The 12,696-nt window shown below is 38.4% G+C and overlaps 1 protein-coding gene across 7 annotated transcripts in view; it reads right to left on the reverse strand.

Annotated features, from left to right (window-relative positions):
• AOX1 (aldehyde oxidase 1) overlaps nt 1-11,402 on the reverse strand; it is a 52,337-nt gene extending 40,935 nt beyond the window's left edge. For 6 of the 7 annotated variants that reach the window (XR_005701613.2, XR_005701614.2, XR_005701610.2 and 3 more), the window contains exons 1-12: nt 11,257-11,358; nt 10,319-10,376; nt 9,257-9,353; nt 7,495-7,603; nt 6,831-6,957; nt 5,596-5,657; nt 4,919-4,999; nt 4,020-4,100; nt 2,779-2,923; nt 2,529-2,621; nt 658-809; nt 323-416 (exon numbers count right to left, since the gene is read on the reverse strand). Coding sequence is in view for 1 of the 7 variants with exons in the window: in XM_040069320.2 (XP_039925254.1) it covers nt 323-416; nt 658-809; nt 2,529-2,621; nt 2,779-2,923; nt 4,020-4,100; nt 4,919-4,999; nt 5,596-5,657; nt 6,831-6,957; nt 7,495-7,603; nt 9,257-9,353; nt 10,319-10,376; nt 11,257-11,316 (1,159 nt within the window). In the remaining 6 variants the exon portion in view is untranslated. Of the gene's footprint in view, nt 1-322; nt 417-657; nt 810-2,528; nt 2,622-2,778; nt 2,924-4,019; nt 4,101-4,918; nt 5,000-5,595; nt 5,658-6,830; nt 6,958-7,494; nt 7,604-9,256; nt 9,354-10,318; nt 10,377-11,256 lie in introns of all 7 variants that reach the window. The other variant, XR_005701609.2, reaches the window with a different exon arrangement.
• Between the last annotated feature and the right edge of the window lie 1,294 nt (nt 11,403-12,696).

Here is a 12,696-nt window from a genome sequence, read left to right on the forward strand (position 1 = left end):
GTAAAGAACTGCTGTAAAAGTAAAAAATTATTAGGAGGGTGTTTAGGTTTTGGGTTCATTTCTTCTTTTCTTTGTTTGCTTTTCCCCTGAGATTCTGAACATGTCCAGGAGTCCAGAAAAAAAGAAATGCTATTGCTTCTTCCTTTCTCTTTTTGATATTTTATTCTAAAAGTGACCATACTTGTTATTCTATGAAATATATTATGAAAGCTGTATTTTTCAGAAGGGAAGATGACAAAATTCTGCAAGGAACCTGTATCACTAGGAGCCCTTTGAACACTTAAAACCTCATTTATGCTACAGATTAGCTATCTCCTCCTACCTCTTGAAGCCAGATTGAGCATGCAGTTGCTGGCTGCCAGAACAGGATTCAAGTCTGAGGTTGATTTTCTACTTATGATGTTTCCACCAAATGACTTGAAAAAATAAAGTAGTTTATGTTACCTTTCTCTGTAATCAACTATTTTTGTGTCAATTGTCAATATGACATGCAAACTATATGTACATTTATACATATTGAAAGCTACAAAAAGAGGTATTGATAGAAAATTCATGGCAAAATCAAAATTAAAAATGCAAGTTCTACATGGGGTCAGGACAAATTTCACATTTGTTACAATTTTTTCAAATTGTAATTGCAAGTAATTCCCAACATACAGCAACATTTCTTATCTGCTCTCCACCCAGAGTTCTCAATTGCTGCAAGACAGCACAGAAAATCCTCGTCTTCTCTTCAGGGAATTCAGCAATTGCATTTGTCAAGATGTCTTTCACTAGAGAGAGGCTGCAGGCAGCTCCCAGAGTTAATCCTGTAACCAAAAGATTATGAAAGTATAACGTGTGCATCGCTTTATTGCCTGGGTATTAAAGTGTATTCAGACTGTAGAGTTAGGACAGCTCATGTGGGCTAAGGTAGATAAAAAGAGAGGGGCCTTTTCATTTTAAAGGAACTGGAACCTTTCATTTCAGGAGATTGAGGGTAAAATCCCTAGAAATCATGAAATTGAACTAGTACCTCACCTCTTCTGCTTAAAGGGAAATCCCTTCTCTGCTTCCAGTTGCACATCCCAACTACTTCCCCTGCACAATGCTTTGATTGGGTAAATGTTTAGGAGACATTTCACACAAAGGCGAGTGAGCTTCAAAATGCTTTCCACAGACTCTCCCTCTTTTTAAGCATGATTTTCATCCTAATTTGATCTTGCTTTGCATATGTACATTCTAGTTATTCTTCTAAGGTGTGGGTAGATAGCATTGGCAGCAAAACCCCAAACAGTCCTTACTATGAAGACAGTATTCTTTTTCCCACTAGAAAGGCAACTCATATGCATTTATTTAAGTTTTTTTGTAAAAAAAAACCTCTATTTTTTAAAATGGTACACAGTTCCTTTCTATTAAAATAATTATTTAAAATAATATATGGATGTTTTCAATGAATACTGGAACTCAATTAAATGTAAAAATGGAAGCATAAATAAATTTAATGAATTTTAATCAAGCAAAGCAATATTAAATTTTGTGTATTTACAAGAAAAAAATAATCAAAACATTTTTTGCATTTAAATCTGATTAAAGAGAGGAAATGCTATTTCTGGCTGGCAAACTAAACTGCATATCTCTTGTTTGAGAACTAGTAAGTCTCACCTTTGAATACCTAGGTTTTATTTACACACTTTAAAAAAAGCAGTAAGCATTCTCCCAGCTTCTTTACAATTCCTAGCTACTTTTCAGCTAAGAACAAACTAGTCTTTGAACAGAACTGTATGACTTATCTGAAATAAAATAGATATTCTAAATGCAATGACAGAACTATCAAACACCCTTTACCACTTTAAAAAAAGTGGCTTCAGGCATATAGCAAGTAATTTCATCAGATATGACTTTCCCTAAAACTTTGGCTATAAGCTTGTACAAGGTAATTTTCATTCAATTACTTTAGGCTATTATAGCAAGTTGAAACCTATTTCTAGTCGTATTTCTATTCCACCAGAATTTATTTAAAACCCCAAACCTAGTCTAACTAAAAAGAACCTCCATGCTTATTATAAACATGTAAGTTGAGGTAAAAAAAAAATTAACCTATAATAATTAATGCTCTTATGATTGAGAACAAGATTAGTTAATGCATATCAGCTACACCAGTTTAATCACAGCCTTTTTTCTAATGTAAGCAAGCATACCACATGCTAACTCTCCCTCTGGTTCTGTATGGGTCTCTCTCTGCTATTCAGCAGAGCCTGGTACAGCAGTCACAAAGCAAATTCTGCATGACTGTGCACCAGAACCAGTATTACCAGAATAATCATCCTTGCACTATGGCCCAAGGTAATATTGCTGGTCGGCTCTGCACTGCAAGACAAAGCCACCCTGCACGGTGATGTTGGCAACAGCCCACTTGGCCTGGGAAAGAGCCAAGCATGCTTAGGAATGAGTTGCACAGCACTTCACACCTTCAGCACTCTGGAATGGTGCAGAATTCCTTACTGCAAAGAAATCTCCTGTTTCTGAAAAGAGTAAAGTCTACTGACCATCATTGGTGTATTTCAGCACATTCAGATCTGCGATCCTTGCAGGAGCAATAAGAACTGGATGGAACACACCTCTGAATTTCATGTCAGGTCCTACAAGACAGGAATAGACTTAGACAAACGGCTTTTCCATAACAACTCCCACAAGGTGGAACATAATGAAGATGCAAAAAGAACGACACATGTAGCCCCACTCCTCTCACGCACACTGGAACTAAAGCAACAGGAGCCATTCTGATCACACACATACCCACACTGGTGTTCCCGACCACAAGAGGTGCTTCAGGGTGGGCAGCTTTCAGATCCAGCAGTTCACCCAAGCTTACAGGAGAAATCCACGTTACTCGCTCCCCACGAAAAACCAGAGTTCTTTTTGGTTGATTTTCTGCCATTCTCTGATGGAGAAACATGGCATATTTAAATATTTAGACATATAGACAGAAGTGAGGTCTAATAGACACTAGACTGAAAGTCAAAAATGTTCTTAAACAACAGCAGTTCTATATAACCCTTTAAAAGTGGACAAAAAGGGGACAGAAATGTTATGCTGGCTCTTTGATACTGTGTGGGTGAGTGAAGTGTCTTCAAGTAATTCCTATAGGCTAATAAACAAGATTGGTAATAAACAGATGCAAAAGTTGTAGGAATAGATTCTGCAAATGCTAAAACTGTTAGAAAAGTGATAAAAAATACTTAGGGAGGTATTTGCCCACTTAGCTTGCTTACAGAGCACCAATGACACTGACAGCAGCACCCCCTTCTAGATCATGCATACACTTAATTGTCTCTGGCTGTTTTAGCACAGTTCACTGATCTCTTGGAAATAGCTTGTGAACCAGTGCTGGTACAAACACACAGTCAAGAACTCCAGTCCTACAGTTCTCAACCTTTCTCCAGAAGCAGTCAGCTAACTACAGAGAATCCGGCTTTGAATCTCTACACTGACAATTAAATAAAACAAACAGCTTTCTGTTTTTCTAGGGCAAATACTGCTGTCGATAATTAAGGATGTCTAACACTTTCCATTCCAGCTGTTTATATCTTTGGAAAGCCTTAATCACTGGGGCTAAACACTCTCTGATCTGGGTGGCTATCTGAGAACAGAATAACAAAACTATTAAGCCACAAAGTTGTTTTCCAATGTTAAAAACTGTTTGCCATTCAGTTTGCTGCCAAATATTTGTATCTTCAGCTGCTGGACTGAAAACCCAGTTTAGGTTGCTTCTTTATTTTCTCATCTAACACCTAACTCTACAACTCCATTTTCCCAGTGTGATCTTTTTTTTTTTTTTTTTTTTTTTTTTTTTTTTTGGTGGGGGTGTGTGTGTGAATATTCAATAAGCTTCCAGGGCAAAAAACCAAAAAGGACTATAATAGCATTAAAATGTTTTGACATTATTCATCATTTCTTCTGATGAGTTACTGCTAAGCAGGACTTAAGAATTAATTCTGAACAGAGCATCAGAATAGTCTATAAGAAGTAAAAGGTACCATTAGTTCTGGAGGGAATATAAGCTCCTGGGTAGGATCTAAGGGCTGGAATTCATCTGCTGAAAACAGCCTGGTGGAGACCTTAAAAAGGAGACAAGCAAAGACCAAGAATTTTCTCTCATCATTAATTTCACACAACAACAATAAAAACAAAAGCAAAACAAAACCAGGAGACTGCCACTGAAGTCAGTAAAAAATTAGTCATTTCATTATCATTTAGTTTTGTTGTTAAATCACTATGCATCATTTGGAGGTGCTGAGGTGAAAGAAGTGTTCATAACATTTCCTTGAATTTTACTGCTAACAGATGTGACAGTGCAGAAGCAAGCAACTGAAGGACAAAGAACAGGCTTCCTTTAGTTCTACTATAACAAAGGAGTTTCATGCCAACCTAAAGTACTCAAAACTCAAAGAAGTAGATCAGATACTACTGAAAGAAAATTGAGAACAAGGTGAAATATTTGTAAGGATAAGAGGTTTCACATAAAATCACAATCATAGCTCTAATTTTTAAGACTGTATCAATTCTTCAGACTCAAGTCAGAAGTTTTCCTAAGAGACCAGTATTTAGAGCATCACTGATCATTGATTTAAGCAAATTTCACATATCCCCTAATGTCCTGCACGATAGAATTCTCACTGTATTGCTAGAGCTCAGACTATTAATATTACTGAATCTGAAGAGCTGTTTAAATCTCAGCTCTGGAGATCCAAACTACTTTATATGAACTGACACATCACTGCCTCCTCATACAAATATACACTTAGAACCCTCAATTTTTCAAAATACTTCCAAATTTCTTGTGAGGAATAATAAAATATTTGCCAAACACTATATGCAATATTCTTTCTCTAAGTTTTATATTGAAGTAGGGTCAGTAATATGTTTAAAACTTTACCTTCTCTTCATTGTCAAACAAATCGTCTTCCTGATCCAAGCAACATTTTCCATTTGCTTTCCTTTGACAACAAATGGATTCCTAAAATAGGAATATCCCATTAGTGAAATACTGCCCAAAATGCCAATGAGTTAAAGCTCATAAGATAAAAATGACTCTATATTTCAATAAAGTTCTAGCTGAAGTTTAATAACAAGCTGAATTAGAAGGATTGTTAAAGGAGGGATACTAAAAAAGTAAGTTTAAATCATCAGATGTTAAAGTCCTTAATACAAAATAATTCCTACTATGCAGAATTCAAGTGACATTGTGAGCGCAGATGTAGATGGTGTGCATTGTTTCCTTTACCAACTGTTCACTCCCATTTTTCCTCTGTAGATTACTGACTCATTGCACTGCCTGATAAATTACTAAGAACATGGATTGAAATTCTGCATTTTTCATGCTAGTACTAACCCACAGTAAACCACATGGAGTTACCTCAGATTACTCTCCATAATCCAGGCTGGACACCATGTTCATTTGTGTTCATCAATTTTTGTAACAGGTTAGGCTATTTACTCAGAGTGACATCTTTAAACAGGGGAAGGGATGATGTTAATGAAAATCCTGATGGCTTGTATATGTGTATACACTGAGGGCCCCAATCTAGAAATCCTATTGCCACTACTTCTTACCTTACAGAAGGTTTTACAGGCATCTAGGATTGGCCTATATCCAGTACAGCGGCACAAGTTCCCTGAAGGAAGGAAATCAGTCAGAAAAAGCTTTGGGAAATCAGTCAGAAAAAGCTTTGCTCTGAAGCCCATGGCTTTAGAATGTCATGTCTTCATGTGAGTCTTGTGTGTTTGAAGCTCAAAGAGAAGTGTCCGCTCTCAAAAAGACAAAATAGAACAGTGTCACAGGGCTTAGGACCCTGCAGCTCCAGACAAAAAATATATGCAAATAATTTCAGTTTATGGATAATTTTCTCAGACACTCTTAAGATTGCTGAGCAGCCTTAGATTTTGAATGCCTTTTAATTGAGGCAATCAACAGCTGGCTGCCCAAACTTTGCATGCCCCTCACTAGGGTTGGTCCTGGTTGCAGACAAATATATGATAAACCTCGGTACACATTTTGCTTTTGATTCCCTCCTCTATCTGTTTAGACATAGATTCTGCCTTCACTGTAAAAACTATGAAATATATTGCAGATCTTCTTAAGAGTTGTTTTCTGTTGTTTCAAGGGGAGTATGAAACAGCTGAGATCTGCACTACAATGAATGCTGGCTACAGCTCAGTATGCAGGAGAACAAGAGATTGTACAATATTCTTCACCCATTCAAAACGTTGTTCTCTTTCCCCCTGACTTTTTTCTAGAGGTGAAGGAAGTTAACATCACACCTCTAACTTCACCATGCAGCAATAGGAAATGTCTTTGGCTCCACTATGACTCTAGAGCACAATAGATCACAGAAGGCTATTTTACCAACAATAAATACACCTTCCCTTACTGAAGATAGTCTGCATCTCTCTGCCTTATCTGTTTTGATCTTACTGCAAAGGGCCTGTCCTACAAGGCTTATGACATTCGCAACACCAGACCTTGGAGATGCTCAGATTGCAGCTGCTTCTCCAATACAACATCATTTTTGCACATCTGATTTTAGGCACTTCAAAAGACATGTATGGGGATACTTTGAACACCTGAAACAATCCACAGCTCCACATTTCATTTTCCAGGAGAAAAGAATGACAGAGAATACAAGGTCTGCATCCAGTAACAACTCTTCTAGGAAGCACAGTTTGTAAGAGTACATCATCCATCCATGCAAGCATGTATACTCACAGAGACAGGCACTCACATAGACAAAGTATCTGGAGAAATGCTTCAGGAACACACCTGCAAACTACAAAGTGGCAATATTTACCAGCCAGAGCTGCAATCATCTGCTCTGAAGTGGGTTCTGGATGGTTTCTTAGCAAAGTGTATATGGACATCACCATTCCAGGTGTGCAGAAACCGCACTGGGAGCCATGGCACTTGGCAAGTCTTTCCTGAAATGAAATACCACAAACACCACTCCTTCCAGTACTCATCTCCATTCTAATGAATGCTCTCTTGAATTGGAGATGCCATACAAAATGTTGCCTTCACAATAAATCAGAGTTTTTAAGTAAAACACTTTAACCAATATCAAATGAGAATAATTACTTTGGGTGTGATGTTCAGGCGCATCTTAGTAAAGATGCTAATTAACCTTCGGTGGACTTCTGTCTTTTTTGCACTTATACTAAAACATGAGCCAAAGGGACATTGTCCAAGGTGTATCATTAGCCCAAAGAGTGCAAAGCCTGACCCATTCCAACAATCATTACTTGATCAGACCGTCAATAATTAAGATCCATCATGAGTCATGTCATCAGCCTTGATCAAGCAACCACAAGGGGAACCAATGTTGTCCTCTGTTGTCATTTAGCAGGGAAAACCACCATCTTATGAAATTCCTATGCCCTAAAAGCTGTGTCACTAAAGCCATCCCATTCAAAAAAAGAAATCAGTAATCCTCCTATACAGTGATACTGTACTCTCACCTGAACTGGATGAATCCTGGTTCTTGTACTTCCAACACCTTCCACTGTAGTCACTGCTGCACCATACAAGGAGCAAATGGGAAGCAAACATGCATTGGCTGAATAGTGACTTTGGAACATAAAGGAGAATAAAGAACATGAATATTATTGTAATAAGTCTGAGTATTGTTTTTCAGGCAATCAAGACATAATTCATACTTACAAAGCAGCCACTTTTGACATTTAGAATGAGAAGGGATCACTTTCTAACTATGTCTCTCGTCTCCCATATAAAAACATACCTATGAGGACAATGTCATGGAATTTACATTTTACAACCCTTAATACCTCAGTCTTTTCTAATTGCCTTCTTGTCTCTCTTGCCCACAAGCAGTCTGTCAACTGTATTTTGGAGGAGGAAGATAGGGAAGGTAGGTGTAGGCATTGGAAGGAAGTTAAGAATTACTGCTGCAAATTTATAATCAAAATTCTGATCCAAAAGAAATTCTGATGTAAAATAAATATCATACTAAATAGGAACAACACACCAAAATGAAAATTCTTCAAAGCATTTAATAATTTTAATAAAATTATTTGGTTTTTTAATACAGTTGGAATGTTTCTTTTCAGGAGTCTGCTTTAATTTTAGCTCTTTCATTAACTTTAAACATCTTCATTTGTGTTGCATTCCAACGTAATGTAACTGTACAAAAGGACAGCTGGAATATTTTTTTCCCCACCTAATAAACACTTCAATGCACAATGACATGTAACCATGGAATTTTCTCAACTTAAAAGCATTGCATTCCAGTTTTTAGCTTAATGAAACTTCAGTTTTGAGTTTCAAAATCTTTCTTTTTGTAGGTGGGGTGTAACAGATGGAATTCAGTATTAAAAGGCTGGTAAGAATTACACTTCTGCCTACCTTATCTTTCCACCAGTCATATGACAGTATGCTGGTTTTGGATGGGATAGTTAACATTCTTCCCAGTAGCCTGTGTGAGGCTGTGTTTTGGATTTGTGCTGGAACCAGTGCTGATAACCCAGGGATGTTTAGTTACTGCAGAGAAGGGCTTACACAGAGTCAAGGTCTTTTCTGCCTCTCACCCCACACCACCAATGAGGAGGCTGAGAGACACAATATATTGGGAGGGGACACAGCTGGGACAGCTGACCCAAAATGACCAAAGTCATATTCCATGTCATATGGCACCATGTGCAGCACACAGAGCCGAGGGAAGAAGAAATAAGGGCGGAAGGCTTGGAGTGATTTTGTTTGTCCTTCCAAGTAACCATTACAGAGGATGGTGTCCTGGCAGTGGCTGGACACACCTGCCTGATGATGGGAAGTAGTGAGTAAACTGCCTACTTTGCTTTGTTTGCCCTTTTTTTTTTTTTTTTTTAAGCAGCTTTTGCAGCTACATGGACCTCAGTTACCAGCTGGACTTAAACCACCACACAGAGCTGCAGGTAGGAGCCACTATCCAGTGGTCAAGCCAAACAGTCTTAAATTAATGCCTCCTACAACCTCTTGCAGGGGCTGTCAGTATATATAAGTAAATCAAGCATTTGAGTATGATAGTTCAGCAAATTTACAATATAGCTGAATCAACAGCAATTTTTACAGCATTCGCTCTCTTTTTGGATTAAACCGACCCTTCCTCTAGATTCTTTTACTATTAAGTATGAGTTCTGCAACTCTGTTTTTAAAGCTTCATATTTGGAAATGGTATCTACAATCATAAAATCTTCTGCAGTTTTTAAAATATTCTGCTGAGAATACCGTATCTTCTTTGAAGCCGGCTCATAAGTTGATATCATCACTGTGCAGGCACCACAGCCACCTCCTCCACAGCCATACTTAGTTCCTGTAAGACAGACTGAAAATGCTGTCATTAAGGAAAATAATTCTCTGGCTCCATTTTGGTCTTTATTCCACTCAAAGGCTTGAGACCACCTTTCCTCCTAAACCCCTAAGGAACACAGAATTGGTTTAGTATAAGCATATGTATTGGACTTCTTTCTGTATTGGAATAAAATTTTCAATGAAAGCAAGATGGAGGCTAAGGAATTACATGTACAAAATTCTCTTCTCAGGAAAACAGCAAACTTGATTATGATTTATTTTGGAAGAGGAGTAAGTTGTGACAGAAAAGGGAAGTGAAAAATAGTTCTCCAAGTGAAAATATGAATGGAAGAAATGTGTAACGGGCAAACCAGCTGTGCATCTGAAATTCCAGTGGAACACGAACCAATTTCCCAGTTTCTCCCAGAAGGCTCATTTATAGTCAGGATATCTGCCTTGCATCTCATCTGAAAGATCACATTTCTGAAAGAAGTACTCATTTCTGTGAATCTGCAACAGTGGCCAATCTAAAACTGTGAATCAACAAATATCTAATTAAACATTCCAAAGCCACTAAAAGGGAGATGCCTTTTTGCCCCTCAAAATTCCAACAGCCTCAGGTTCTCATCACAAGATCTCCTTTACCAGGAGAGAGACTATTATAAAGCCTGGGGACTTCTATTCTGTCAAGCTTTATATATAACTGACCCCTAGGTTTTTAGACTTCTTTATGAGGTGGGAGGGGAGGAACACAGACACATATTCATTGTGTCTTACGACATAACTTTGTGTGTTTAAAAAGCCAAGCTAAAAATACAGCAGCTCAACTGAAGAATATTTGGATTAAGAAAGCGAGATCATTTATTGTGGTTGATTTATCTTAAAGGAATCACAACTTCCTTAATCTGGTAATTAAACCTTTAATTAAGATTTATGAGAACTTTGCTTGAATAAGGCTTTCACAAGAGTGACTTTAGGGAACAGACAAGAAAAGGATACGCCTCTTTCGCAGATAAGACAAGAGCATTTGTTCAGGATCAGCATTTTTCTCTATTATCTACAGCAAGAAAGTAAAAACAAGGTTTAATTAAGAAACCGAGGCCTTTCAAAATTCAGGGCACAGACTACATTCGCATAAAGCCAGAAGAGAATCCTTCTCTGGTTCTCTCACAGAACTACACTAATTGCCAAACACCACAGGAGAGTTTGGGCTCCTTCTGGAAATCCCTTTTCAGACAGATACATTTCCAGAAAAGAAGTGTTAGGGCACCTTGCAAGTACTAAAAATAACTGCTGCTCAGTGAAATGTTATACTGAGGGGACTGACCTTTGGCCACACTAGAAATAAAAATGCAGAACTTCAAAGGCAGCATAATTGCAGATTTCAAAGTCTCCCTGGCACTCTGACATACTGGAATAAACATTAGAGGAAGCCTGTAAGGCTATCAGCAGTAGTAATTTCTTTTCTAGTTCTATTTATATCACTTGCTGTAAGAAACTGACAACAGAGAGCAAGAGAAATACCCACATTCTAGGCTGAGAAGAGTATTTCTTATTTGGTCAGTCAGAATCAGCTAGTTCCTTACAGTTGCTTTGGATCAACAACTGGTCCTTGCAATATTATCTTTACGGCCAATAGTCCGAATTTGGGCACTGGAGTCTTGCCTTCAGTTGTGCCTCTGAAAACCTGACACCATCAAAGATGAGAAGCCAGACATACGAATGAAAAAAGTGGTTTGCTTACCAGCCAAGTTTGATACCCAGCTGGAAGTGTGTTTCACTTTGACACGGTTTTTCTCCCAAATGGGATGCAACCATCCAACCTTCTTCTGGAGGTTTGTGTAAGGATTCAGTTACACTTGCATGAATAGGTCTGAGGAAGTCAAATCAGTGCCCTTCGGGGCACAGCAGCCCCTCTTTCTCCGGTCTTTACTTACCTTCCTCCCATTCACATAGAAAACGAGCTCTTCAGCCCCCGCGGGCCCTGGCAGAACCATCGTCCGCAGCCCCGGAGCCGGGAGCAGCAGGGAAAGGGGAGCAGCAGGGAAAGGGGGGCAGCCGCCGGCGCCTCGACACGCGGGGCGGGGCCGCGGCGCAGCGGGGCGGGCGGGGAGAGCGGGGAGAGCGGGGCCGCTCGCAGGGATCCCCGCGCCCCGCCGGTACCGCCCGACGCAGCGGGTAACGCGGTCATTGCTTTCAACGTGCTCGGCTGACTGCAAATATTTACTGACTTCAGCCTTTTAAGGTGTTATATAAGTGTTCCGAAGTTAAGCCGTATCTCACACTTTCTTAAAGGATACAGGTGTTGCTGTAGAGCAAAACATCAATATTAACACTGTGCATTGTTATCAGGTTCTTACCATAAAATCACCAAGAGTAATTTTAAATTGAGATAAAAACCAGCAATGTAATGATCGTGAGACCAATGGGATTCTTGGTTATACTTGCATTCACAAAGTAATCACTGGTTAAGCTCCATGTCTCATAACCATTTGTAAGGGCTACTTGTGCAGGCAAAGGTTTACAGAAAAAAATATTTTCCTCTTTCTGTAGAATCAAAATATATGGAATTAATTTCCTACAAAAATTCAATTAGATTGAGTAAACATGAGGAAAAGCAACTTTAAAGCTATAAAAAGAAGTTCAAATTACCTTATCCTCAGCAAAATTATCCTAATTCCTGGTGATGGCTACAAATGGATTTTTATGTCAAAAATAATGAGCTGCTTTTTACATCATTTTCCTGGAATAAGCTTCTAATATATCAAATGACCTGGTAAAACAAGCACATACAGTGAAGGTTCAAAGAAAACACAACATTCTTTATGCTGCTTTTACATGATCATTTTGTGTAACAATTAAAAGAAATGCAGCCTAGTAAATAACAAAGTGAGCTTTCTCTGTATTCTATTACTGAACATTAATTTGAGCAACAAAAGATAACAAGGAAAGAAGGGCAGTAGCAACAATATGATTTTACAGTTACAGAAACAAACTTCTGTGCATCTTCAGGCCACTTTCTTTATTCTTTTTGACTTTGAAAGATATCTATACTAAAGGAATGGAAGAAATGAAGGCATAAAGCCCTAGGCCTTTTGCTTTTATTGAAAATGACATGCTTGTATTTGACAAACACTAGCAGTCCAGCTGGTAACACCTACGGCTGTGTGGAACAACAGGACCTTCACTGAAAAAATAATTAAGCCTATCCCCAAAGAGATTATTTCTTTTCAGGGAAGAGAAAGCATGTGCCTCTGTTTCTAGCTTTCAAACTGCAGGCAGCAAAGAGAAACAATCATTTAAAAAACCATTGTGTTTTGCGCTGCAGTGCCAGCACTGAGAACACAAGTTTTAATAGGTATTTCTTGGGGGTTTCT

Source organism: Hirundo rustica, chromosome 7 (assembly GCF_015227805.2).
Source record: "Hirundo rustica isolate bHirRus1 chromosome 7, bHirRus1.pri.v3, whole genome shotgun sequence".
Classification (NCBI taxonomy): Eukaryota; Metazoa; Chordata; class Aves; order Passeriformes; family Hirundinidae; genus Hirundo; species Hirundo rustica.